Raw genomic sequence first — 25,676 nt, 5'->3', positions numbered from 1 at the left:
AATAGTTCATCCATACCCTTCGTTATAATTTAGGGCCAATTATACCCTTACAGTTATACTATGGGGTCAATTATACCCTTATGTCTAACTGATGCCACGTGGCATCATCTCAGTCCTTCAAAATTATTTTACCCTCAATTAATTTTTTACCCACTAAAATAACTCAAAACGATCCAAAAAATTTTTTTCAGCAAAAATAATACGGATAATTTTTCCAGAAAAAAATATAAAAATAATTCCGTATTATTTTTGCTGGAAAAAAAAAATTCGAGTCGTTTTGAGTTATTTTAGTGGGTAAAAAATTATTTGACGGTAAAATAATTTTGAAGGGCTGAGATGATGCCACGTGGCATCAGTTAGACATAAGGGTATAATTGACCCCATAGTAGAACTATAAGGGTATAATTGACCCTAAAGTATAACGAAGGGTATGGATGAACTATTTTTGAAAGTTCAAGGTTAATTTTGACCCTTTTCCGTTTTTAGTTCTTCTCCACGAACCTTCCTCCAGCATACTCTAAAATTAAATAAATATAAATTCCAGTTTCAATTCACCGTCTAACCGGGAAAAAACAACTCCGTTACCGGAAAATATTTTTATTTAATTAATCAATCTAGGGTTTCGGAGAAAATTGCAGTGAAGCAATGGCGAAAGGGAGGTTAAATCGGCATCAAGGAAAGAGATCATCAACAGTGGTTTTAGTACTTTCAATGCTTTTAATGCTAACAGTTGTTCTTCTAATGCTTCTCGCTTTAGGCATTTTTAATCTTCCTGTTGGTTCCGATGATGAAACGTCCTCTACTCACGATCGCATCAAGTTCAAACGCTTCAATTTAGATATGTACGTATTTCGTTTAAATAACAGAAAAATTGATTAATTAATTTCACTGTTTTGATATACTTAGGATATGTATAGAGTAACTGTTTTTTTCCGATTCAATGAGATTCTATTTGACTGTGTTTCTGAAAAGTGATTTATCTGCTGAGATGTTACATAATTGATTAATCTCACTGCTTTTATATGCTTAGAGTGTGTTTTAACTGTTGCTAACGATCCACAGAGATTTATTTGCAGAGATATCAGAGAATTGGTTAATCACTGATTTTATAGGGAAAATGAAGCTCGATGTCTATTTTTGAAAATATTTATGCAACGTAGCCCATATTTTGAGTTTGTTACCCGATTTAGCTCATAGTTGTGTATAAACACCTTTTATACAAGGTTGACACATTATGTATAATGCTTTTCCCCCAGTTATAATGCTGAATAATATTGTATATTTGGCTACGTGGCGTAAATAATTTCAAAAGCTGTATATTTTTTAAAATATCCAAAAGAAAATTATGCTTAGAGTATGTTTAACTGTTGCTTAGATCCACGGAGATTTTGTTGGACTGTATTTCTGAAAATAGATTTATTTGCAGAGATATTAGAGAATTGATTAATTTCACTAATTTTATATGCTTAGAGTATGTTTTAACTGTTGCTGTTGATCCAATGAGATTCTGTTAGACTGTATTTCTGAAAAGTGATTTATTTGCAGAGGCGAAGGCGATGGACTAGGGAAAAGAGGGGAACAGTGGACCGAGATCTTGTCTTGGGAGCCTCGTGCCTTTCTTTACCACAATTTCTTGGTGAGAGTGTCTCTCTTACTCTTCATTAAGTGACCACAGCCTTAGACATTTTTGGTCTGATTTTGTTAATTTGTTCTTGTGTACTGAAGTGTTAACTTAGAATTAAACAGAATGAAAGCAAAGATCCATGTAATGGAAGCAAAATATCCTAATAGGTGAGCTAGGGTTTAGTTACTGTTGTTACATTACATTATTTCTGGTATTTGGTTAGACTTTTGTATGCTCGTGTAAGGTGAGATTTGGAGAAACTCTAGTTAAAGCCCACTCAATTGCAGTTAGGATCTCCATATAGGTGAGCTAAGGTTTAGTTATTGTTGTTACATTAGATTAGTTGTGATATTTGATTAGAGGTTTGTATGCTGATGCTAGGTATAAGGTGAGATTTAGAGAACCGACGGTTTTATAAAACCACTCATTTTCAAGAGTATCCACATAGGTGAGCTAGGTTTTGTTATTGTTGTTACATTGCATTAGTTCTGGTATTTGGTTAGAGATTTGTATGCTCGTGTAAGGTGAGATTTAGAGAACCTCAGGTTTTGTAGAACCACTCATTTTCAATAAAGGTTTACTATGTAGCATTAGAATATCCATATAGGTGGGCTAAGGTTTAGTTATTGTTGTTACATTGCATTAGTTTTGGTATTTGGTTAGAGATTTGTATGCTCGTGTAAGGTGAGATTTGGAGAACCTCAAGTTTTGTAGAACCACTCATTTTCAATAAAGGTTAACTATTTAGCATTAGAATATCCATATAGGCGAACTAAGGTTTTGTAATTGTTGTTAGTTGTCACATTTCATTAGTTCTAGTATTTAGTTAGAGATTTGTATGCTCGTGTAAAATGATTTTTAGAGAACTGCAAGTTTTATTGAACCACTCATTTGCAGTAAAGATCACTTAGTTAGCATTAGAATATCCATATAGGTGAGCTAAGGTTTAGTTATTGTTGTTACATTGCATTAGTTCTGGTATTTAGTTAGAGATTTGTATGCTCGTGTAAGGTGAGATTTAGAGAACCGCTCATTTGCATTAATGGTTAATCATTTAGAACTAGAATAAAATGGACCAAAATATAGCATAATGGTCACTGAGTATTCATATTGTCGGCCCAACCAATTTGAGACTGAGCGATAGTTGATTACTTAATTGATTGTTTCGTCACTATGTGTTTGTAAGCAATTTTATATATTCCTCTAGAGGTGCTTTCATCTATTTGCTCTCTAAATTCCTCAAAAAATGGTGGAGTGGAGTTGTTGCCAGGGGTGGGGGTGGGGTGTGGAAGGAGTATTCTTCAGTGTTTCCGTATATTTTCTCCATTTATGTTTCACGCAGTTGCTCTTAGATCACTTTGATTATAACATGCATCATTCTTTTGTGATTCACTAAGATATTGTTAAATGGACAAGTCTTATTTTGACAATGTGGTTTGCATTTCAACAGTCCAAGGAAGAATGTGAATACTTGATAAATCAAGCTAAACCTCACATGGCAAAGTCAACAGTTGTTGATAGCAAAACCGGTCAGAGTAAAGATAGCAGGTTTGTACTGCTAACTTCTTTACTTTCATTAACTGGCAAGTTTACCACGACCAGCAATCATGAAGGTTTTTCTTCATCTATAATTTTCTTTCTTTTAATAGTTTGGTTAGGGACTTTATTCTTTTCGTCCTTCGTTCCAATATATAATATTATTTTCAGTTTCGGGACATCTCAAAATGTCTGACACAATCCTATTTAGTACTCCTACTTTTTATTTTATGCAACTTTTACAATGTTTAAGAATATAAATTCGTTTAACTCAATTAAATTGAGCGATATTTTCCTTAACAAATTAACTTTATCAATTGTTACTAATTTTTCTCCACTGTTATTAAAAAGATGCACATATCGAACTATAACATTTTAGAATTTGTGCTAGTTTAAATAGTGTCATCTGAAATAGGATGGAGGAGGGGGAGGGCTAATTTTTTCTCTGGAATTGATGTTCTAACAGTGTTATATAACAGGGTTCGTACAAGTTCGGGAATGTTTTTGAGGAGGGGACGAGATAAAATTATCAGAAATATTGAGAAGAGGATAGCAGATTTTTCATTCATTCCTGTAGGTACGAGGACTGGACGATATCCATGCAAAAATCATAGCGTATGAACTCTTTGTTGTCATTCTCATCCATAAGTTCTTGTTAGAAAATTAATGGGAAACATTCTCTGATAAAGTGTTTTTTTTTTTTTTTGAACCCTCAGGGGTTGGCCTGATGGCAATTGACTTTAGCCTTGGGGTGCTCCCTTTCAAGGTCTCAAGTTCGAAACCCACTGGGTGCAAACAATTTCTGAGGGCCATCGGACTGGGGAAACCCTGAATTAACCGTGGTGCACTTGCGGGAAACTCCTTGCCGAGGGCCTGTGCACCCACGGGATTAGTCGGGGCTCAAAGAGACTCGGACACCCGTGGCTAATAAAAAAAAAAAGGTGTTTTTTTTTGTTCTTTTTATAAGAAGCAATGGTTGTATAATTGGAACTTTTAAAAGTAAAAGGGCAGTCCGGTGCACTAAGTTCCCGCTATGCGCGGGGTCCGGGGAAGGGCCGGACCACAAGGGTCTATTGTACGCAGCCTTACCTTGCATTTCTACAAGAGGCTGTTTCCACGGCTTGAACCCGTGACCTCCAGGTCACATGGCAACAACTTTTCTAAAATTGTAATTACTTTAGTTTTGATGGTTTAGATAGTTAGGCTTACCTCAAGGGAGGTTTAGGATATTAAAATTCCATTTTATTCATGTAAATTGCAGTACTTAAATGTATATTTTCCTGTCTAGAGATATTTTAGGCTGTTATTTTGCCTGGCCTTCGAAGTGTGAGTTACTAGTTTGGTTTTCCTCTTCACAACAGAGTCAGCGAGATCGGTGATTCTATTCTTGTTAGTTAGAGTCACTAATGTTCTTTTAAGGAAAACAAAGATCATTTCTACGCGGACATGTATCTATCCTCTGTTAGGGTCATAATAGTACTTTGCTTCCCTTGTGAATTCCCTGATTAGATAAGCTTGTTTACAGAACACGGAGAAGGTCTACAAGTTTTACATTACGAAGCTGGACAAAAATATGAGCCTCATTTTGACTACTTTCTTGATGAATTCAACACCCAAAATGGGGGCCAACGCATAGCTACTGTTCTCATGTATCTGTAAGATTTTTAATTCCTCCAAAAATTACACTATAGATATCATAGAAGTTCTGAATTTGTGCTACGTTGCATGCATAATGAATACCTCAGTGATTGATTGTTTTATTTATTTATCTGGGGCATGTGCAGATCAGATGTTGAAGAAGGGGGTGAAACTGTTTTTCCAGCAGCAAAGGGAAACTTCAGTTCCCGTCCGGGGTGGAACGAGTTGTCAGAATGTGCTAAAAAGGGCCTCTCTGTCAAACCAAAGATGGGCGATGCTTTGCTTTTCTGGAGCATGCGGCCTGATGCTTCTTTGGATCCGTCAAGTTTGCATGGTGCTTCTCTTTCTCCTTAATCCCCCATGACTAACACCTTTTAAACCTTCTTTAATGTAAATCTTTCCCCTTTCCTTCCTTCCCTGTGAGAAACTCTTATAAAAAAGATGCAAGTTTACTAGTAGCCAACTGGTTAATTGGGTCAATTTCTTCTTGTCTTGGGCACTGGTGTAGCAGAATTGTCTTATTACTTGCTAGAATATTTTATTATTAATCACGAGATGAAATAATTGTTGAGCTTTACTTTATCCAGCAGTGCAATAGTTTGTGAACAGAGCTGAACATATTGAAAATTGCATACTGATCATTCATCTCGTAGAGATATCAGGATTCTGACATTAATGTCGCATGTTGCTAAGCTTTTTGGCCTTGAAGAAGAATAAGTTATCAACAACCACATACCCAGTACAATAATTATTTTCCTTGCTCATGATTATTTTATTTTGTGATTATTTATATAGAAACTTGTGCCTGTCCTGTGCATTTTGATTGTTTGATTTAATTTCTCGAAGGAGTCTACTGGTTATGAGATTATTGTGAAAGTTAAGTATTCCTTGATGGCTGATTTTACTCCCTACAAGAACTAGTATTCTCTTTTGTTCTTCTAACAGCTTTGATCTGCGTAACTAAACAATTTTATTCCAGGTGGTTGCCCTGTGATTAAAGGGAACAAATGGTCGTCTACCAAGTGGATGCATGTTGGTGAATACAAGAATTAATTCTCTTTCAAAAAGGTATCTCCGTGTTTATGGAAATTTTTCTCATATCTAGCTTAAGATTCCTCGCCGCCAAAGTGGTGCTTAGAACATGGTCTCAAGTGCGGTGAAATAAAAAATGTTATGCATATGAACAAGAAGTTACTGTTCAATACAAATTCTAACCATCAACCTGAGATTTCTGCCAATTCCTCTAAGGTAGTAATGAAATAGGCTTGTGTACTGTTTTATAAAACTTTTTGTACCTTCTTTGTACTGTTTTATAGAACTTTTTACCTTATTAAAAAGAGAAATAGGCTTGTGAGACAGTTTTGGCCATCTACAGTGTCTCAAACTCTCAAAGTGCTATTCATAAGTAGTATCTGGAGTAAAAACATGGCTGAAGACCTTCATCTAGTTTCGGTGCAGTGAGATGACTACCATCATTCAGAAAAACCAACTCCATCTCGCTCTCTCTCAAATTGAATGCAATTCATTTCTTCGACTCTGGTAGCCAGAAAGGAGGAGAAAGCTTTCATCTTGGGATTCAACGAATAAATGTAATGATTTTATATAAATCTTCGCTGTGTGAGGGCCTTCCCGATTTGGATTATAGTGGTGCTAACCCTTAATTCTCCTCAACTTGGAAGCTCTTTGTTATATCACTTTACAACAACTGAAGGTAAGAGATTTCAAGTCAGCGCCATTGGTTTTTCAATACTGTTTTTTTAGGAAGAGTCGTCTCTTTATCTCCAAATATTACCCAAAATGCACGACTTCCCCAGAATGAATCTATTTTGCCCTATATCCAGATGTAAGCAAAATTTAGCTGCCAAAGCTATCAGTTGCTTTCACATTGAGCAACTAGTTAGCAGTAAAATAGCCAATGAAGTGAAAGAATATTTACTTGCTATCTAGCGAACTGTTTGGCAGAACCACCATTAGTTTTTCAGCTCTTCATCATTATTATGTTTCGTCTCATTCCTTTTTTTTTTTTTTTTTTTTTTTTTGACACATTGCATTAGTGGCTGTTTATAGTAAAAGATTTGATTAATGAAACTTCTTGTCCGAGTGCGAGAACCTGGAGGTGAAACTCTAATATCCAATTAGTGGCTCTTAGTTTTACAGCGGAACTTTTCTTCATGGATAATGCAATCTCACTTTGGTTATGACACTTTTTTTCTGCGTTTCAGATACTTAGGCGAGTTACAGGCGGTAATGGATCCCAACCATATTGTAGTTGTGGAGAATGGTGCTTGCTTGGGCTGTTTAGACTTCTGCTGCTGCTGTGATGCTTATTGCCAGACTTCCATTAACATATACGCAGGCCATTTGCTTGCCAGTTTTGAAGAATTAATGCATATTTGTGGTTTCTTCTATATTGTTCTAATAGTTCATTTAGGTCAGAATAGTTGGCGGCGAACTGTATCAGAAATCAGAGTTTAGATTATGTGATCTATTATGGTGCTACGTTTTAGAGCTCGTCTGATTTACTACAATATTGTTCTTATCTGGATAAGAAAGTAACCTTGTGTCTCTTTTTAGTTCATCAAATCATCAATAAGTTAATGTGTTAATTACTAGAGGTGTGACCAAACTGGCCCATACACCAAGATCAAAAAAGAAGAAATGTTGCGGCAATGGAGCATAACTTCAAAATTTTATCAATATTCTAAACGTTGCAGCACCTTGAAACGACAATGCACATTGATTGCTTTTTAAAGCGTACATTTGACTTTTAATAGAAGATAATCGAAATTCCTCTCTTTACATCATAGGAGAGTAATCCAACTATAACCAGAAAAAGAATAAACTCATGATAGCTATCTATTACAGTATTATTATCAAAACTGTGTTTGATATGTCTGCGTATGCACATTTGTTGATTGTATCAAAGACGATCTGCTGCTCCTTTTACCTGAAAGTAGATCATTCACATCACCACATCAACATGTGAGCTATGAGTATTAAAATTACAAGTAATTCAGATGAGTTACCTTCTCAGTGCTAATGGCACGTAGCTCCGTTAAAATCTCAGCAAAATCAGGAGGAGGCAACCGCGTGAAGTGTATATTCTCGCCTGTGTATGGATGCCTAAATCTGAAAACCAGACTCACGTATCACCAATGGTAATATACGACTATATTTAGTCATGCTGAATAGATGCAACATAATATTCAAGTTTACCCGAGGGTTAAAGCATGGAGGCAAGGTCTTTCGATACGAGAAACCAATTCCGAAAGTTTCCTATGAATCCTTGGTGGTGTTTTAGGCTGAAGAAGCGAAAGAGCCATGTCCTTAGTACCTCCATAAACGTCATCACCCATGAGAGGTATACCTAGGTACTTCGCATGAGCACGTATCTGTTTCATTAACTCAAACGCTGAGATTAACAGGGGGAATGTTCAATAGAAATAATGCTGAAGCAAAGATCCTATATATTATGAGGGCACCATCTACGATTTTTTTAATTTTTTTTATATGAAGCAGCATCTAAGATGTCATTTTCTAGAATCAGGTGAAACTTGTAGATTCAAAAGTTGGCTGCTTTGATAGCGCTAACTGTACAAGTACACCACAGTGAAATGCCTAAAAACTGTACAAAGTAACAACACCTCATACCTTCCGATAATATGTATCGTAAAGTATGTAGATATGAAGGACTTGACAAAAGAAACGGGCTAGAAAGATCAAAGAGCATATATTTGAGACTTGTAAAGAATGCACTATATCAAGCTGGTAAAGCATGAGATTGACAATGTTTTGGCAGAAGAATAAAGCTTGTCATGAGTAACTAAGAGTCCATGTGATATTGTACCTGATGAGTCCGCCCGGTTTCTAACCTCCATTCAACCAATGTGGAGCCACCCCCAGCAAGTTTTTCAATTACTTTATACCTGAAAAAAGTATTACTTGATTTACTTGTCACTGAAAGACCTATAATCAGCATATATTTTGAGGAGAAGACAAAGAAAACAAAGTATGAAACGAGTTTCCAGCACCTACTGACAGCATGACGGGATTTTCCACTTTTAGGTGTTCCAGGAATAGCAGCCATACGGATTCTGTTATTAGAATCACGACCAATAGGAACATCAACATGTCCTGAAACTGATGTTGGTACCCCACAAGTAATGCTAACATATACTCTCTTTATGGTATGTTTCTTAAACTGCTCAGCTAGATCGGCAAGAGAATGCTCGTTCTGTAGGGACATGAAAGATGTTTAAATTAAGCAAAATAGTCTAGTAACACAAGCACAAATTTCTCAGAATATAAGGGACATGAATTACCCATCTTCAGAGCCTGTAAGTAGGAATTCACCTTCGCTACAACAAGCAATCCACTTGTTCCTTTGTCTAACCTATGCACAATTCCTGGCCGAACAGCTGACTCACGCATAACAGAAGACAGGTTCAACTCATCATCAGAAGCATCCTCCACATCAGAAAGCACTTCCTCACCCGGAAATGAAAGAGTGGGAAGACTGCAGTGGTGAAGAATTCCGCTTACAAGCGTTCCAGTAGCATTTCCTGGTGCAGGATGAACTACCTGTATTGAAACAAAATCCCCTTGAGCTTTCAGAAAAGATAGCCATTATTGGACAAGACACCCAGGGGTGGAGCTAGCCTTAGAGCTACGGGTTCAGCAGAACCCAGTAGCTTTAGCTCAAACCCTGTATTTGCATAATAATTTCATTTAATATGTACAAAGAATTTAGCCAAAACCCAGTAAACGAACAGGATTGTGATTCAGAACCCATAAACTAAAATTCCTAACTCGGCCTCTGATTAGACATCACAAAACAGAACTGTGGTAAGTGATTCTACTCTTCTCAAGTGTTTGAATAATACACACGCAAATAAATGTTCCGTCAAAGAAAGATGCAAAACAACTACTAGAAGATGATTCGAGAACTTACCATGTGAGCAGGCTTGTTAACAACAAGCACATGTTCATCTTCATACACTATATCTAATGGAATATCCTCTGGTTCAGCTCTTAAAGGCTTCAAATCAGATATTGTACAATTAACCTTATCCCCACCTTTTACCATCTGTGAGACCTGCAAAAGAAAAAATCCAATCTTTACGAACAAAACAAAAAATAGAGAACAAAACTGAGACAAATCCAGGATTTTTAAGTCAGTGAATGAGAGAGTACCACTGCACCCTCTTCTTAATACAAATACAAGTAAGACTTCCCTATAATAGTCATCCTCTATAATTGGTTCAAACCCTGTATTTTTATGTTAAAAATCTATTTGATATGTACAATACAAATAATCTATTCAGAACCCAGTAAGCAAAAAAAATGGCTTAATACATATGCACCTCAACTAAGTGTTGTTCCTATTGAACCTGTGAACTCATCCTCAAGTGTGTCTATCAAACCGCATAAATTACTTTGGGGAAATGAAAGCGAAGTAATATTTCAAATTTAGAAAAGTGCTCCAAACCTGTTTTCCAACTCCATCTTAATAAATTTCAAATAAAGTGCTCTCTTTTCTCCTTTGCAAAAATTATAACCAAACAGTACTCCAACTTAATAAATTCCAACTAAGGTGAAAATATTTGGTTTCTATAGCCAAACACCTACTAAAAATCATGGCTCTGCCTCTATCCATAACAACATTTCAGCCAAGTTTTCTTTGTAACCATTTTTTCATGTTATGTTCTAGCATTTCAGTACAGCAACTAAAAACATATCTAGACAAACTACAAAGTAATAGAGAGGTTTGACAATATATAATTTCAATTTTTCTTTTACTATATATATAATGTTTGAGTGGAGAGCAGTGGCACCTACCTTATCAGTGACGTGTCCATTGACGGAAACAAGGCCGGCTCTTATACTTGACTGAACACGAGCTCTACTAACACCATTAATGCGAGAACTAACCCAAGAATCTAGTCTTAGCTTTACAGTCTTAACATCTACTGTTTCTTCAAGCTTTACACCGGAGTAATTGGACCGCCGGTGGACGGGAACTTCTTCCGGTGAGTCGTCGGAATCGGAATCCCCGGGGAATCTTGAAATTGCTCTGGAAATGAATTTTGAAACCCTATTAAATGAAAATGGTTTTGGGTTTTGTTGTGGGAACACAAAGATTGATGTTGGGTTTAGTGCTAGCATTGCTGATGCTCCCGATTTTAGATTCTTGGAGAAACAGTAGTCTTTTCAGAACTGGAGATATGAGAGAAAATGACATAAATGGTCCCTTATGTTTGAAGATAACTTCAAATTCGTCCCTTAAGTATGCTAGAGTCATTTTTAATACTTCAATGACATAAATAAATTATTTTTAATGATTCATAATAACATATTTGAGTCTTTTCATGTTTGAGTGGAAACGGTGACCTTATCAGTGACGGAAACAAGACAGAGCGAATGCTGGACTGAACACACGAGCTCTACTAACACCATTAATAGATATTAATGTATTTGAAAAATTGATTACACACGTTCAAACATCCGGAGTTCCTTGAGGATATCAATAAAATAGCCTCAAAAAAGACACTACATTTTGGGTAAATAAATGGACAAAATTCGCAAAATAAATTCTGAACACCCCTATATTTTTGGGCTTGGGCTAATAACATAATTTGCACGATAGCCCCTCTTTGGGGGTGGTCTTTAATTTTTGTCCCTCAAATTGCTAGCCGTTAATTTTTGTCCTTCGCCTAAAATATTTCGAGGTTCTGGATTCGAACTCCAGTTTAATTATAAAAATAAAATAAATTCACAAGGTAAGACTTTGAAAAAAGTTTGCCTTAAGATATTACTAAAAGTCTGGCGGAGACGACACATTTTGCCTTATAAGGCAGACTTTTAGTTATGTCTTAAGGTAAAGTTTGCCGCATAAGACAAACTTTTTGCAACGCCTTGCCTTGCGATTTTTTTTTACCAAGTGAGGGTTCGAATCCAAAATCTCGGATTATTTTTTACTTTCAAAAATTAAAGACCACATCTAAAGAAGGTAAGCCGCGCAAACAAATAAAGCTAGGCTATATTTCCCCAAAATTGCACTTTTTCCCTTCAAACGGGCTGGTCTTTAACTTTTGCCCTTCAAATGGGCTGGTCTTTAACGTTTACACTTCAAAATCAAAGTCATGCTTAGCGGGGCGTGTTAGATATATGATGCGAAAATATAAATAAATGTCTCGTGAAAATATTATTAGTTACGAGGGATAAAAATTAAAGACCAACACAAAATAGGGACATAAGTGTCAATGTTCCCTATACTTTTATCTTTTTGCGGAACTTTCCTAGCATGTAGTTCCTGATTTCATACTAATCTTATTTATTCGCTTTCTTTCAAAAAATGGTATTGTCCACTTGTATAAATGATGATTTTATTGGTAATGGTTTTACTAATTAACCTTCTCTCATCTGCTAACCTTATGTTTTTCCTTCTTAATAAGTAGTACTCCATAGCAATGTAACAAGTCTCTCTGTGTTCTGTTAATAGAATTAACATTGAGTAGGGACACTGCTTCTTGCAAGGTGCACTTCATTGCATTTTTATTTTTTACACACAGGGAGAATCTTATTCATGGAAAATGCTTGTAATTCTAGCACACAGATGAAGAAAATTCACTCTCAAAGGCAATCCACAATTGGCCAAAATGGTTAATTTCATAATTGCTTCACTTCTTCAACGGTTCCTCTTCTCATCATCGCGACAAACTCTTCGTAGTTAATTAGCCCATCCTACATTTATGAAAACAAAACATATATGAGAAAACTTGTTGCATTGAAAAAAGAGGAATTAGAGAATGCAAGATTAGCTTATTATAAGAGAATTGACTAACTTTGTTCGTGTCAACATCATCCAAGATTTCATCTATTGTAGCTTCATCCCCCATTCCATATTCTTCCATAGCAAGTCTAAGTTCATCTCTTGTAATAAATCTGGCATAACAAGACAAGCAGAAGTAAAAAAAAACTGTTTAATTAATCCAAGAATCGTGTACAACAGTCAGTCTGAACAAAGATATAATCAGACCTTTCTATAAACCCCGTCCTGCTATAACAACATTTCATTATGACGGCCAAGTTCTCTTTGAAACTGATTGTTCATGTTAAGTTATGTTATATGTTCTTAATAACGGCATTCACTACAATAGCCAAAAAATAGCTAGACAAATGATGCCATCGTAGAGAGGTTTGACTGTATTTGCAAATAAGGATGCACGTTCATATTTATCAAGAAACAGTTTATTATGAAAACATGACCCTGGGTTGGTTGTGTGGGTTGGGACGGTTACATTGTGTGAAAGGGGTTCAATTGAATCCCATTTGTTGTAAAATTATACGGTGCATTTGGGATAGAACCATATTTTTGGTATATACATAAAATTTTAAATTTAAGGAACACTTCTAATGTAACAACAAAGGTCATGGAAAAGTTGCCTTAGGTTGCAGTTTGAATCCTAGGTGTGGCATAAAGTTGCTTTAGGTTGCAGTTTGAATCCTAGGTGTGGCATTCTTGCATTTTCTTGAATCCCGTTGTTAGAATATCTGGCTCAGTTACTGGTCGGGGGAGGTGAAACAAGCTTTGAAATACATCATAGTGTCGTTATAATGTGCCTTTGGAACATGGTAAGTTCGACATTAAGGAAAATGGAGAAAACTCATACCCGCTATTATCCTTGTCAAAAAACTGGAAAGCCTTATACAAGTATTCTTCTCTTTCGAGTCTGTGTCGATGCATAGTAGCAGTAATGAACTCCATATAGTCTATTGTCCCGCTGTTGTCAACATCTGCCTATAATAGGAAAATGTCAATGCAAAATAAGTACACATTTTAATCAAATTGACTCTAATAAATCAAATATTATAACATTCTTACTGCTTCCATCAGTTGTTTTATTTCAGCTTCATTGAGCTTGGATCCTAGTCTAGACAATCCTGTTTCAAGTTCTTCATACGTGATTGTACCGCTTCCATCAGTATCCATGTTATTGAACATTTGCTTTAGTCCCTTGATTTCTTCTTCTGATAAATTTTCCGCAATAACCTTCAAGCAAGTTGTATATATAAGTATTAGAAGGAAAGTGTGTCACATAAACTGGAACGGAAGGAGTAAATGTTATGCCACTAAGTGGCTATTTTGTTACCTTAAAAGCGAGTTTCTTCATTTTGTTCATTGCTCTGAATTGCTTTAGTCTTAACAAAACAGCACTATCAATAGGCTTATCTGATGCTTCACCGTCTTTCTTGAGCCAGGGATGTTCTGGATCATGCATGATTATCGGATTCTATTATTGATTCAACTATTACAGTAAAATCATGACTAACGACTTTATAATTAGTAAAGTTCAGTTATCATACATAAAAATTATTATAGATGGAGATGTAACGTGCACTTACCGAGGGCTCCACCTGCAGTGATCCGTTTTCTAGGATCCATTGTCAACATTTTCTTCACAAGATCCTTTGCTGAGGCAGAGATAGAAGGCCAGGGAAATGATTCAAAATCCAATTGGCCTTTAAGAATTTCTTCAAATATGCCTTTCTCAGTGTCTGATGTACATGTACAAACACATGAAGTTGTCAAATCAGAAAGCAGAATATTAAGTTTATCACTTCACGACCACAATGCCATATTAAAATTGAAGTCCAGCACAAGCAACACAAGATTAGTTCTTCAAATGGACACGCCTTATTTTCCAAATTGCAAATTTCACTTATTATGAACAATTTAGTTACCTGTAATTATCTTTTGGGCGACCTAATAGTGTAAAAATTCGTCTACACTGTTAAAACTCATCATAAATTTCTTACAAGAGTAGTTTCCAACTAAAAATTTCACCACTCTACCATAAGAACACATTATTCTAACAGAAAACGAGTAGAAATAGCGCTCATTGACCACTTTTCAGTCCTATCTTTGAAAAACTACATGAGCTAAAAAGTGATTACTATTTGTTTACCCGGAAAAAGTGTACGTACCAGCCGAGAAGGGAGGAAATCCACTTAATAGAATGTATAAAATAACTCCAGCGCTCCAAACATCTATCTCCTTCCCATACTTACGCTTCAACAACTCAGGAGCAACATAATATGCACTTCCAACGATATCCTTGTAAATTTTTCCTGCAGAATCATTACTAAATGTAATTCTTATTGCAACTAGATAATCAAAATCTTTAAAGACATAAGAAGAAGTAATTTGGTTAGTCGTATACACAAACATGACTCTATCTCGCTAATGTTAAGTGCCTTAGAACATCTAATTAGGGACATATTCCAATAAAAAACTAACATCAATTATTTAGAAGTAAAAATAAGATATTACATAAATAAACTAGCTTAAAATGATTATTAAATCAAAATCACAATAATCGAATTATAGTATAACAAAATCGAATTAGATTATCACCTTAAAATGATTATTAAATCAAAATCACAATAATCGAATTATAGTAATTGATATATGAAATAACCCAAGATGTGGCACAAAAACAATTTACATGCCTAAATATGTATTGTTTCATTTCATGTGATGCATTTTTTCCTTTTAATTTGTCCCAAAAGATTACCTTTTTGTTTTTATAAACAATTTAATCTTAGTACGTTCATTGAGATCCACTTATCATATTAGGGATATTAGTCCTTTGGTTTGTAATAGTCTAGCAAAACTTGGTAATCCTAGTATTATTAACTCTGATGTATTAGCTACTTCTACAACGGTGGTTAATTCTGTTAACCACCATGTACCCTACTTAGTCATAAATAAAATATCTTGTTCTACACAAAAAAAAAAAATAATAATAATAAGGAGAAGCAAAATGAAAAGATGCGTGAAAATCGTATCATCACTTACTTAAAAGAATAACTCGGATATTTTACATATGGATATTTGATTTACAGTTTTACACGTCAAAAGTATTCTTTAATTTTTAAATTTTATATCCAATTACACGTTCTTGTGACAAGGGACTGAGGTTTTAACCTGCGTAATGTCATTCAGTATGTTGCTGGTTTTACACGGGGAACAAGGGAAAATATACATTGACCTGTCAGTTTCGATTGACTGGGTCAACCAGGGTCAGGGTTGACCGAAAGTGACATCCACATATGTAAGTCTCAAAACTTCCGGACCAAAGTCTAGCAAGCTGTCCCATCAAATTGACACTAATGTTTTATTCTTCCCATATCCACACTCAGTTCTTGATTCTTGTACACTTTAAACCGCGTGAAGGAGCAGCAACTCATAAGTCTCTCTCTCCAACTAAAAAGCAGGCGATTTGATATGCGATTTGAAATCATAATTTGAAATTATAAAACAAAATCAATATTGGGATATGTATTTTATCTCATAGCTTTCACAATTTGTGAGTTTTTATATTTATAAGAGAAAATACAACTTAAGATATTCAAATTACATATCCTAACATAATTTCATGATTTCAAATCATGTCCAAACGGCTCCTAAGAAAGGATTTCAGGAATTTGTTCACATCTAATTTGATAGCATTTGTTCACTTAGGTCTCGAGTGACCTAGAAAACGGCAACAACGAGACCTGAGGTCTCATCGAACGAGAAGTTCGAAGATGGAGATCAGGTTCGGCACGAAACCATAAAGGTTTGAGGGCCCTTTGGTCAAAGAAAAGGGAAGGTCCTGCTTCCGGGACAGAAGTGTGGAGTGGTCTTGATAGGGAGCACTTTGCCCGGCGAATCCAAATTAGTCGTTCACAAAATGAGCACCGGATACAAGGTCGAAAACTAAAGTAAAAGCATATGTTAAGCCTAATTAGTTGACCTGTAGAGTAGCATAGTTCCAGAGGAATTCTATCTCGAGTGTTTGAACATTATTTAGTTGGAGTTTGAAAAATATAGGAGTATTTTAAAGTTGAAGTTGGACGAAAGCGTAGGATAATTTTGTCACATACCCCTTGTTTTTACTGCTATTAAATTGAGACTTCTTAATAGATTTATTGTGCTAAAACCTTAAATAACAAATAAAAAAGATCAGAGAGCAATACTTAATTCAAGAGTCACAAATCACCTTATCAAAGCGCAGTAATCAAGCTTAACTTATTTGGTCACCACTAATCTAATCATTACCATCAATTAATCTGATTACTTAAAGACTTTATCCAGCTTCAGTGATCAAGCTTATTGTTCACATGACATCAAAAGACTAATATACTCCATATGGAAGTGAACCAATTTAACGGCATTAGAAGAACCAATGATAATTGTGGTAGAGTGGTAAACGATATTACTACTTAGTCCGTAATTAGAAGTCTCAATTGAAGTCCTGAGTATATGGAGTTGTCTTTGTTAGTGAGCGTTTTACCATCAATATGGAATTTTCCGACACGAATTTGGACTTAGTCAGGTCCAAATACAGGTACTAAGCACCAGCTGTAAAAAAAAACCAGTAGAAGCAAGGGCTGAGCTAGAGCTTCCACCGAATTCGGCACCATCTAGTAAATTTGACTCAAACCCTATATTTACATTTAAAATTTCACTTAATATGTATAAACAAATTATCAAGAACCTGTGAACTGCATTTTCTAAACAGAACCCATAAACTCAAAATCATAACTTCGTCTCTAAGTACGAAGGGAAAAACTCGAGTAAAAAAAATTGACACTCATAAAGAAGCAAGGGAGTAATAATACTATAAAAAACATTTTAAAAAAAATGCAACTAACTAACCTTCTTCAATGAAAACAGAGATCCCAAAATCAGTGGCCTTCAATGGAGAATCATCATCCTTACTAACCATCAAGAAATTCTCAGGTTTAAGGTCTCTATGCATCACTCCCATAAAATGACAAGCATGCACCACATTCACAATTTGTTTTCCAATTCTTGCAGCTTCTTTCTCTGAATAATTCCCTTTTGCAGTAATCCTATCAAAAAGTTCACCACCAGAACACAACTCCATAACCAAATTCAAATTATGTCTGTCCTCATAAGCACCTTTAAATTCCACAATATTTGGTTGTCCACTTAAATATTGTAGTATAGTAATTTCCCTCCTAACATCATCAATGTCCCTTGGACTTATCAACTTCCTTCTTGAAATTGACTTACATGCATATTTCAATCCAGTTACTTTGTCAGTACAAAGATATGTAATTCCAAATTGACCCCTACCCAATTCTTTATCAAGATCATAGATTGTTTCAATGTCAATATAAGGCTTGCCTAAAATTGGACCAATTTGAGTAGATGATGATGATGAAAAAGTACTAGTTCCTGTCATAGGCCTGAAAGACGAAATTGGCCCTGGTGGTGGTGGTGGTGCTGGAGGCGATTCTTGAGGGTATTTTTGAGATAATACAGGAATTGGATGATATTCAGGAGATTCTGAAGGAGATAATGAAATTGGGACATCTCTAGAATGTGTAAAACAGCATTTAGGAAAACAGATACCCATTTTTTGGGAGAAAGAGAATGGAGTTTTTTTTTTTTTTCTTTGGAGAGTTTTGTGGACTGATGGATGTTTAAGGAAGATTAAGTAAAGTATTTTGCTGGGAATTTTTGTGAATTTGCAAGCAGAGTGTTTTGCTTTTGGAGGTGCTTTGCTTTGCCTTTGGCGTGTATGTTTGGATGTATTGTTGCTCTGGCTTTGGTATATTCTTACTTTTTGCTGGCTTATGGTTTGGTTTATATAACCGAAAATGTGAATAAGACGTGGACCAGCCAGTCAGCCACTGAATGGCATATATTATGAGGTAAAAAGTTATTCGCTCTCATCCAAAATAATTGAAGTTTTAAGTTTTGACACATGAATTAAGGAATTCACTAACTTCTAAAAATTAAGAATGTTTTGACTTATATACCCTTAATTATGATTCTCTTATCTTTTAAGGTTGATATAACAATGGGATTCAGGAAACTCTAAATATGTCATTACTGTTATAAATACACCGTATTGTGGATGTCCATTCAAATTCACAGTCATCTGGATAAGCTTACAATCAAGTAGATAGCTTGCGAATAGCTCAAGCAGGCAGCTTGCGAGTAGCTCAAGCAGGCAGCTTGCCAGCAGCTTGTAAAATGCCTCACAGCGTCAGCAGCTTCATGAAAAACCTTGCACCAACTTTCTTTCTTCTATAAATAGCAAGTCAATTCAGTTTATTTGTACAACAATTAAAAGAGCCCTCAGCTACTTTGGCTATACAGTCAAACCTCTCTATAACAGCATTGTCGGGTCCGAAATATTTCAGCTGTTATAGAGAATGACTATTATACACATATAAAAACATTGTCATTTAAGTAATACTTTGTTGTTATAGGCAAAAAAGATGCATAAAACCTAATCTTCATTTTTATTTGTCAAATTCTATGCCTAATCACACTTTGTATAATGAAGGAAAATCAATTAATGATGATAAGATATATATTCATAAGATATTTTTTTGTCACAAATAGTGTATTAAATGATCAAATATTTGGTCAAAACTCTACACTTATTATTGGTAATCATATATATTCTATATTTATAAAGATGGTTAATTATTATATTACCAAAAAAAAGAAGATAGTTGTTATACGGCGGGTAATTTTACAAAGAGCGTACTGTTATAAAATTGGTTGTCGCTGAAATTGGTGAAATGTTGTTATAGAGAAGTTAAATATAACACAAAAAATCAGTTCCGAAAAAATTTGGCTATTATAGCGAGGTGTTGTTATAGGCTGGTGCCATTATAGAGCGGTCTGACTGTATCTCTTGTTGTTTTAATGATTTATTATTACTTTATAATACGTTATCAGCGCGAGACTCTGCCTAAATACTTATTTTGAATTTAATTTTAGATGCAAGAAGAAATTCAAAGCCACGATTTCATTATTCATGATGAATCAGCTGAAAGTAGAACTAGAAGTAATCCTCCGTTCTTCTGTTTGGATTGTAAAGCTACGGAGAAAGCAACCCATATATTGGTCACTAGTCACTACTGTCAGGTAATATCTTTCATTAGAAATCATGGTGCTTTACTTGATACCTAAAGATTAACATATTCTGGGAAGAGCTACTTGTTGAAACTTGTTTTAAGTGTTTGAATGATGTAATTAATATTTATTTTTATATTCCATTCCACACTTACAAGTTTTCAAAGATGTGAGGAGGACTTTTGATAAAAGCTATAAATATAGATTCATTCCTGAAGTGAATGTGATAATACTTAGTAAAGCTTATCAATATAGATGTGAACTTGGTTGTGAAAATATCACGACTTATCTCCAGAAGAGGTAGAATAATTAAGAAAAAATATTATGAATATTTATTGTTTTACTCCCTAAATAGTAAAATCAGAAATTTTCTTCCGGAGTAGCAAAACTCTGAATCCTACTCTCGAAGTAGTAGAGCTTTGAAATCTACTCCCGAAGTATTAAATATTCTGAATTTTACTTCCGAAGTAGTAGAACTCTGAAATTTACTCCTGAAGTAGTAAAACTTTAAAATCTACTCCCGAAGTAGTAAAATATTTTAAACTTTACTCCCGAAGTGGTAAAACTTTACACTTTACTCCTGAAGTAGTAAAATCCTGAAACTTTACTCCAGAAGTAGAAAGAATTAGTAAATATCTGAGAATTATTCTGAAGCAATGTCTTCTTGTACTTGAGCAAAATAATGAACTAGTGATGAACGTCGTATTTCACGCACATCTGAATTTTCAAGTTTCACTCCTTGAAGTAGATGAAGAAATACCACTCCCGGAGAGATAAAATAACAAGTGATATACATGTTATTTTTGTGGTATGAAATTAAGGCATTGCAACAAATACCAGTCGTACGTAGAAACATCTTGAATAATTTTATTAAAGTATCATTTTAAGGCAAAAGGTAGCAGAGTAGAATGCTTACTGCTATAACCATATTAATACATTATGGTTAGTTGTTATTGATTTCCTTGAAGGAAATAAACATTGAGTATTTCTTCCTAAAGGATGTAATTACTATGCGGTTGCTGCTTTGATACAAAAAACATTCAAATGTTAATAGTTAATCTCCTTGAAGGAGATATTTGAAATACTACAGTTTAGAGCTTAACGTTTATTTTTCGTAATTTATAGTTTAAAATTGTCTTTAAATTTCCATTTGATTTCTGTTTTCTTTTGTGACATCAGTAGTGTCTAACCAAATCTCCTTTCGTGATACCAGACGTATCTAAAAAATATTTGGTAGTGAAAACTAATTATCAAGGGCTCCAGAAGAGCTAATTGTTTATCTATAAGTATCATTACACCAGTAGTGTCCAAACAATATCTAATTATGGTAAATAAATTAAAGTCTCTCGAAGAGGATATATATGGTAGCATCATTTGTCTTAGATCGTAATCGTTACGATCAGAACACAGATTATAGTAAATCTGAAGTTTACTAGCAACAAAATTGGTTATCATGTTGGGACTACAAATGATTGGAATATTGAATATCTTTAAATTACTACGGGTAAGAAATACGTATATGAAACGTTACTCGGGCATGATGGATCACATGACACAATAAACCAGAAGTTTATGACATAAAAATCTCATGCAATAGTAAACTTCTAATAAATAGCACTCGTCATGCTAAACTTAAAGTTTACGGGTACAGATAATTTTATCAGTTGATTAGATCATTTTAGTCGTCTTGATTTAAATCCGATGTGTTAATTGAGTATTCAAAATATATTGAAGAACTAGAAGATTCTTCAAGAATTTTTTTTGTGTTACTTGTTCTCATGATAAGTTGATTATACCAGCTAATATTAGGACTGAATCCCCAAAATTCTGAAAAATAAAAAAGGTGAATATGGACCCCTTCACCTGCAATGTGATGTGTTAAATAGATGCACTATGAGATGGTCACATGTACGTTTATTGTCAACTGGTTGTTTGCATTTATGAAGTTGCTTGCTCAAAATAATTAAGTTGGAAGCAAAATTTTCAGATTATGTAATCAAGACAATTCATCTTGATAATGCTAGTTTATATGTAAAAATATAGCTTAATCATTGGTTATGAGAATAGAGCTTCAGATGTTGATCTGAGATATACATATTGCATACAACAACACTTGTATGCTTCAGACCAATAAATATGACAAATTCTCCCCTCATAATTGCTTTAGGGTCAGGAACTAGATATTTCCATCTTATAGCTTTTGACGTGCGATATATGATTAATTGATATAACATGATGCACACAGATGGATTTTCCAAAGAAAATAGGGATAGGTGTTAGTTTTCTAACATAAGGGGGAGAGAATACGTAGCTAAAAAATATGTTGTGAATTATCATCAGTATGATCCTCAGAAAATTCAAGTCAAATGCTGGAAGCATTTGCTTAGCTAACTATTTCATATTTCATTTGCAAAATGCTCCTAATGTCCCCGAAGGACAGAGTCTACAGCATCCATAGAGCAAGATAGACCAATCGGTTCCAAATGCAATAATCCTTGAAAAAGAGGAGGAGCAATCAAAATGATCATAAGAAGGAGGCAATGGGCTCTTGAAAAGCCTACGACATAACACTTCATGAAACCTCATGGGAGGTTCAGGTACCTGAAAATAATGAAGTGGCGAGATCTCAGTAAGTTATGTTGAATTGCTAACAGATACAAATGATATATCGTTGATGATATTTTTGATACAATAAAGCGCGCAATATTGTATAAGGCTGTGATGATCTGAATTTTACGTCTCTTAAAGCGTGTTGAAGTAGCAATAATTACCAAGTAATATGCTATATCTTGATAAACGTAAAATTTATTGGACTTGCAGTTCAGACATCAGAAGGCACCACACTATTTATACTGATGGATGTTGTCACAGTCTATTTGACTTACTTGACAAAATTTATATGAAAATTTCTGAAGGATTCAAAATGCCCGAAGCATATAGAAGTTCCTAGGAAACTTGTTTATAATCCTTAAATGGATTAAATGAATCAAGGCTGATGTATTGAGATCGCCTTAATGAATATCCATTGACGAAGGGTACAAAAATGACTCTGTTTACCCTTGTCTATTTATGATGATCAGAAGCTTTCATATTGTTGTGCAAGTTGATGACTTGAAAATATTATTGGAGCTCTTGAAGAGTTTCCAACCGCATTACATTATATCGGTTGAAATGAGAAAATTGAATTGGTCCCGAAGTACCATATATTTGTGCAGCTGATGCATTTATATATCTTGCTATAACTACGAGCATGATATAATTTTACTCCAACACGAAGATATTGAAACAGAGCAACTGCATATTGCAAATGAAAGCCCTAACATGAATGTATTTGCCTAAACAAATATTGTCAAGTGTTTTGGATAAACAGGGTATTCATCTGATCGACATAAGAGTTCAATCCAGACATGTTATCTATTTCCATGAAGGATTGTTGTCATACCGCGTTGTTTTACATGACAGTCAAATCATAGAAAGAAAATAAAACAAGTCAAGAATTTACTTGTCGTGATTGCAACAATATTATATGGCAATGGTGCAACTCTATCTAAGGAAGGAAGATGCAGATCATCAACCAGTTCGTCAAATGACCATTTGACATATCAGATCATAAATGCTCTGCCAACCTCAAGATCTGATAAATTGGTACACAAGATCGATCTTCAAGAATTATATGATGCTTTAATTAGGGGGAGTAAAATACGCATTGTACTCTTTTTACCTTAACTAAGGTTTTGTCCCATTCGGATTTTCCTGGTAAGGTTTTTAACGAGGCAGCTAGCAATGCGTATTACTAGATACGTGTACTCTTTTTTCTTCACTTGGATTTTTCCCATTGGGTTTTTCGTAGTAAGGTTTTAACGAGGTACAAATCTATTAATGAACATCCAAAGGGGAGTGTTATAAATATACCGTATTGTGGATGTCCATTCAAATACACAGTCATCTAGATAAGCTTACAATCAAGCAGACAGCTTGCGAGTAGCTCAAGCAGGTATCTTGCGAGTAGCTCAAGCAGGTATGTTGCAAGTAGCTCAAGCAGACAGCTTGCCAGCAGCTTCCTGAAAAGCCTCGTAGTAGCTTCCTTTCTTCTATAAATAGGAAGTCAATTCAGTTCATTTGTACAACAATTGAAAGAACAATAAAATATCTCTCTCCTCCTCAGCTACTTTGGCTACATCTCTTCTTGTTTAATGATTTATTATTATTTTATAATAATAACTAGTATTTTCTGTTCACTTTTGCCACTACATTAAAAACTTTTCTTTCTTTAACTTAAAAGGGATTTAAATATTTATATATGTGATTTCTTATTATTTTACCTTATTGTACGGTGTAAAATTTTGGATTATCTCCTTACATACATAATTACAGATGGCTCTGCCACGGTAGGGTAGGTGGAGCTTGAAATATACATTTATTCAAAGGGTCTATAATGATTTTTGGACTATTCCACTCGTTACTTTAACGTGTTGAATTAGATGAGCGAGTTTTTTTAACATAACATAACAATCAAATTGTTAGTATTGTCTCTTCTTAATCCATCAATGTATATCTGAAGTCAACATAAATCAAATTTATGGAGCTAATAACTTTGCTATTGACGGTGTATTGTTTGGTTAGCTCAAGGTGCATAAATTCCTTTAAAAAAAATAAGAAAATAAGTTCTCTAATAAAAGTAAAGAAAAGAAACTTCAAAAATGACATTCTACGCTGATTGTTGAATAAAACGCCTTAAAAGAAGAGGAGATTCCATACATCAGAACAAAGAGTTTTTGGTGAACTCTACAATTCCTTAAGGGCTTGTTTGGAAAAACACCTAGGTAATTGTAATTGGGTGTAATTACACAGTTGAGTCTGTTTGTTTAACCAAATAATTACATAGGTAGGTGAAAATTTGGTGTGATTGAGAGGGTGTAATTACACTCTCCAATTCTCAAGCGGAGGCTTATAATTGGGTATAATTACAATCTATAATTACAGGGTTACTTTTTAGTTTGTTTCTTTTTTGTTTATTTTAATTTCTTTTTATTTTTAATTTATTCTATTATTTTAATTTCTTTTTTATTTTTACTTTTTAATTACTTTTATTTATTAAAATGTATTTTTCTTTTTATATTATTTATTTTTCATTTCCTTTCTTCTCATTCCCAACCTTTAATTCTTGTAGTTTCATGTAATTGCTTGTATTTTTTTAATTATTATTATTCATTTAGCATAACCGTGTTATTATTCTAATTTGTGAAACTACACCTCTTAATATTAGAAAGAATGAGTTATTAACAAACTTGACATATAACGAAGACATTATTAAAGTAGAATTTCATTGTGAATGAGGTTATAGACTTATATTTTCCCTTTCTTTTGAATTATTTACTTAAGTTACCATGGAACCTAGTTATGTAATATTGAAATTTGACATAAGAGTATTATGTTAAACTTTTTTGAATTTTGAATTTAGGTTATATTTTCAGTTTTAAGTTATTTACTTTCACTTTCCATGTTTTTTATGTTTTCACTTACATTTGATGGATTTTTTGTGTCAAATATTTGAATAACTTTATGACATTATATTTATAAATATTTTTTTTGTCAAACATCCAATTCATGACGTACTCACAAAAAAAATCTTCTTTTAAGTTTTATAATGAATTAAAATTAAATATTATTAATTTGAAAAATATATATATATCAATTATTTTTTACAATATTAGTTACAAATATATGATTATTAATTAATATATTTTCAAAAACAATGTGTTATTAAATAACTAATTTAATATTATTTATAAAGGCAAATATTTTTTAAATATTAATTTTAGAATTTTTATAATTAAATTTTATTTTTAAATTAAACTAATTGTGTAATTACACTTATGCAACTAAACAACACACTTGTAATTACAAGTAATTACGTTATGACAAACA

At 34.1% G+C, this 25,676-nt stretch overlaps 3 protein-coding genes across 7 annotated transcripts; 1 reads left to right on the top strand and 2 right to left on the bottom strand.

Annotated features, from left to right (window-relative positions):
- The first annotated feature begins 498 nt into the window (after window positions 1–498).
- LOC132628152 (probable prolyl 4-hydroxylase 3) lies at window positions 499–7,404 on the top strand. 5 transcript variants are annotated; one of them, XR_009578035.1, is made up of 10 exons: window positions 500–842; window positions 1,546–1,636; window positions 3,075–3,172; window positions 3,640–3,737; window positions 4,686–4,815; window positions 4,945–5,132; window positions 5,778–5,866; window positions 6,174–6,509; window positions 6,853–6,914; window positions 7,021–7,404. XR_009578035.1 is itself a non-coding variant. In XM_060343888.1 (8 exons), exons 1-7 carry the CDS (start codon window positions 646–648, stop codon window positions 5,849–5,851), a joined length of 876 nt encoding a protein of 291 aa, XP_060199871.1. In that variant the 5' UTR covers window positions 501–645; the 3' UTR covers window positions 5,852–5,866; window positions 7,021–7,404. The 5 variants fall into 5 exon arrangements, 1 of the variants encoding a protein (XP_060199871.1); XR_009578037.1 differs by lacking the exon at window positions 6,174–6,509 and having other exon boundaries at window positions 499–842; XR_009578036.1 differs by lacking the exon at window positions 6,853–6,914 and having other exon boundaries at window positions 499–842; window positions 6,246–6,509.
- Window positions 7,405–7,538: 134 nt separating this feature from the next.
- LOC132628151 (RNA pseudouridine synthase 2, chloroplastic) lies at window positions 7,539–11,089 on the bottom strand. Its single transcript, XM_060343887.1, has 8 exons — window positions 10,637–11,089; window positions 9,750–9,893; window positions 9,152–9,379; window positions 8,830–9,032; window positions 8,646–8,724; window positions 8,015–8,190; window positions 7,825–7,927; window positions 7,539–7,745 (listed from the first exon to the last, which is right to left on the bottom strand). The coding sequence occupies exons 1-8, from the start codon at window positions 10,961–10,963 to the stop codon at window positions 7,719–7,721; spliced, it is 1,287 nt and encodes a 428-aa protein (XP_060199870.1). The 5' UTR covers window positions 10,964–11,089; the 3' UTR covers window positions 7,539–7,718.
- A 1,179-nt stretch (window positions 11,090–12,268) lies between these two features.
- Window positions 12,269–18,446, bottom strand: LOC132628149 (calcium-dependent protein kinase 29). Its single transcript, XM_060343886.1, has 8 exons — window positions 17,505–18,446; window positions 14,786–14,929; window positions 14,204–14,356; window positions 13,951–14,066; window positions 13,683–13,850; window positions 13,471–13,598; window positions 12,643–12,742; window positions 12,269–12,541 (listed from the first exon to the last, which is right to left on the bottom strand). Exons 1-8 carry the CDS (start codon window positions 18,229–18,231, stop codon window positions 12,467–12,469), a joined length of 1,611 nt encoding a protein of 536 aa, XP_060199869.1. The 5' UTR covers window positions 18,232–18,446; the 3' UTR covers window positions 12,269–12,466.
- Window positions 18,447–25,676: the final 7,230 nt, after the last annotated feature.

The sequence above is a fragment of the Lycium barbarum genome, chromosome 2 (genome assembly GCF_019175385.1).
Source record: "Lycium barbarum isolate Lr01 chromosome 2, ASM1917538v2, whole genome shotgun sequence".
NCBI classification, from domain to species: Eukaryota; Viridiplantae; Streptophyta; class Magnoliopsida; order Solanales; family Solanaceae; genus Lycium; species Lycium barbarum.
The sequence above is the reverse complement of the archived record's forward strand: the minus strand, read 5'-3'. Positions and strand labels throughout refer to the sequence as shown.

Bases quoted from the DNA above. Each gene is read 5' to 3' on its own strand.
- LOC132628152 (XM_060343888.1), top strand. From the start codon at position 646: ATGGCGAAAGGGAGGTTAAATCGGCATCAAGGAAAGAGATCATCAACA. The intron at 3,173-3,639 runs GTTTGTACTGCT...GTTATATAACAG, and splicing joins GGTCAGAGTAAAGATAGCAG to GGTTCGTACAAGTTCGGGAA. The intron at 4,816-4,944 runs GTAAGATTTTTA...GGGCATGTGCAG, and splicing joins GCTACTGTTCTCATGTATCT to ATCAGATGTTGAAGAAGGGG.
- LOC132628151 (XM_060343887.1), bottom strand. From the start codon at position 10,963: ATGCTAGCACTAAACCCAACATCAATCTTTGTGTTCCCACAACAAAAC. The intron at 9,033-9,151 runs GTGAATTCCTAC...ATGTCCCTACAG, and splicing joins GATTGCTTGTTGTAGCGAAG to AACGAGCATTCTCTTGCCGA. The intron at 7,746-7,824 runs GTAACTCATCTG...ATCTACTTTCAG, and splicing joins GTGCCATTAGCACTGAGAAG to GTAAAAGGAGCAGCAGATCG.
- LOC132628149 (XM_060343886.1), bottom strand. From the start codon at position 18,231: ATGGGTATCTGTTTTCCTAAATGCTGTTTTACACATTCTAGAGATGTC. The intron at 14,930-17,504 runs GTTAGTTAGTTG...ATGATTCTGCAG, and splicing joins CTCTGTTTTCATTGAAGAAG to GAAAAATTTACAAGGATATC. The intron at 13,599-13,682 runs GTAAGAATGTTA...TTCCTATTATAG, and splicing joins TAAAACAACTGATGGAAGCA to GCAGATGTTGACAACAGCGG.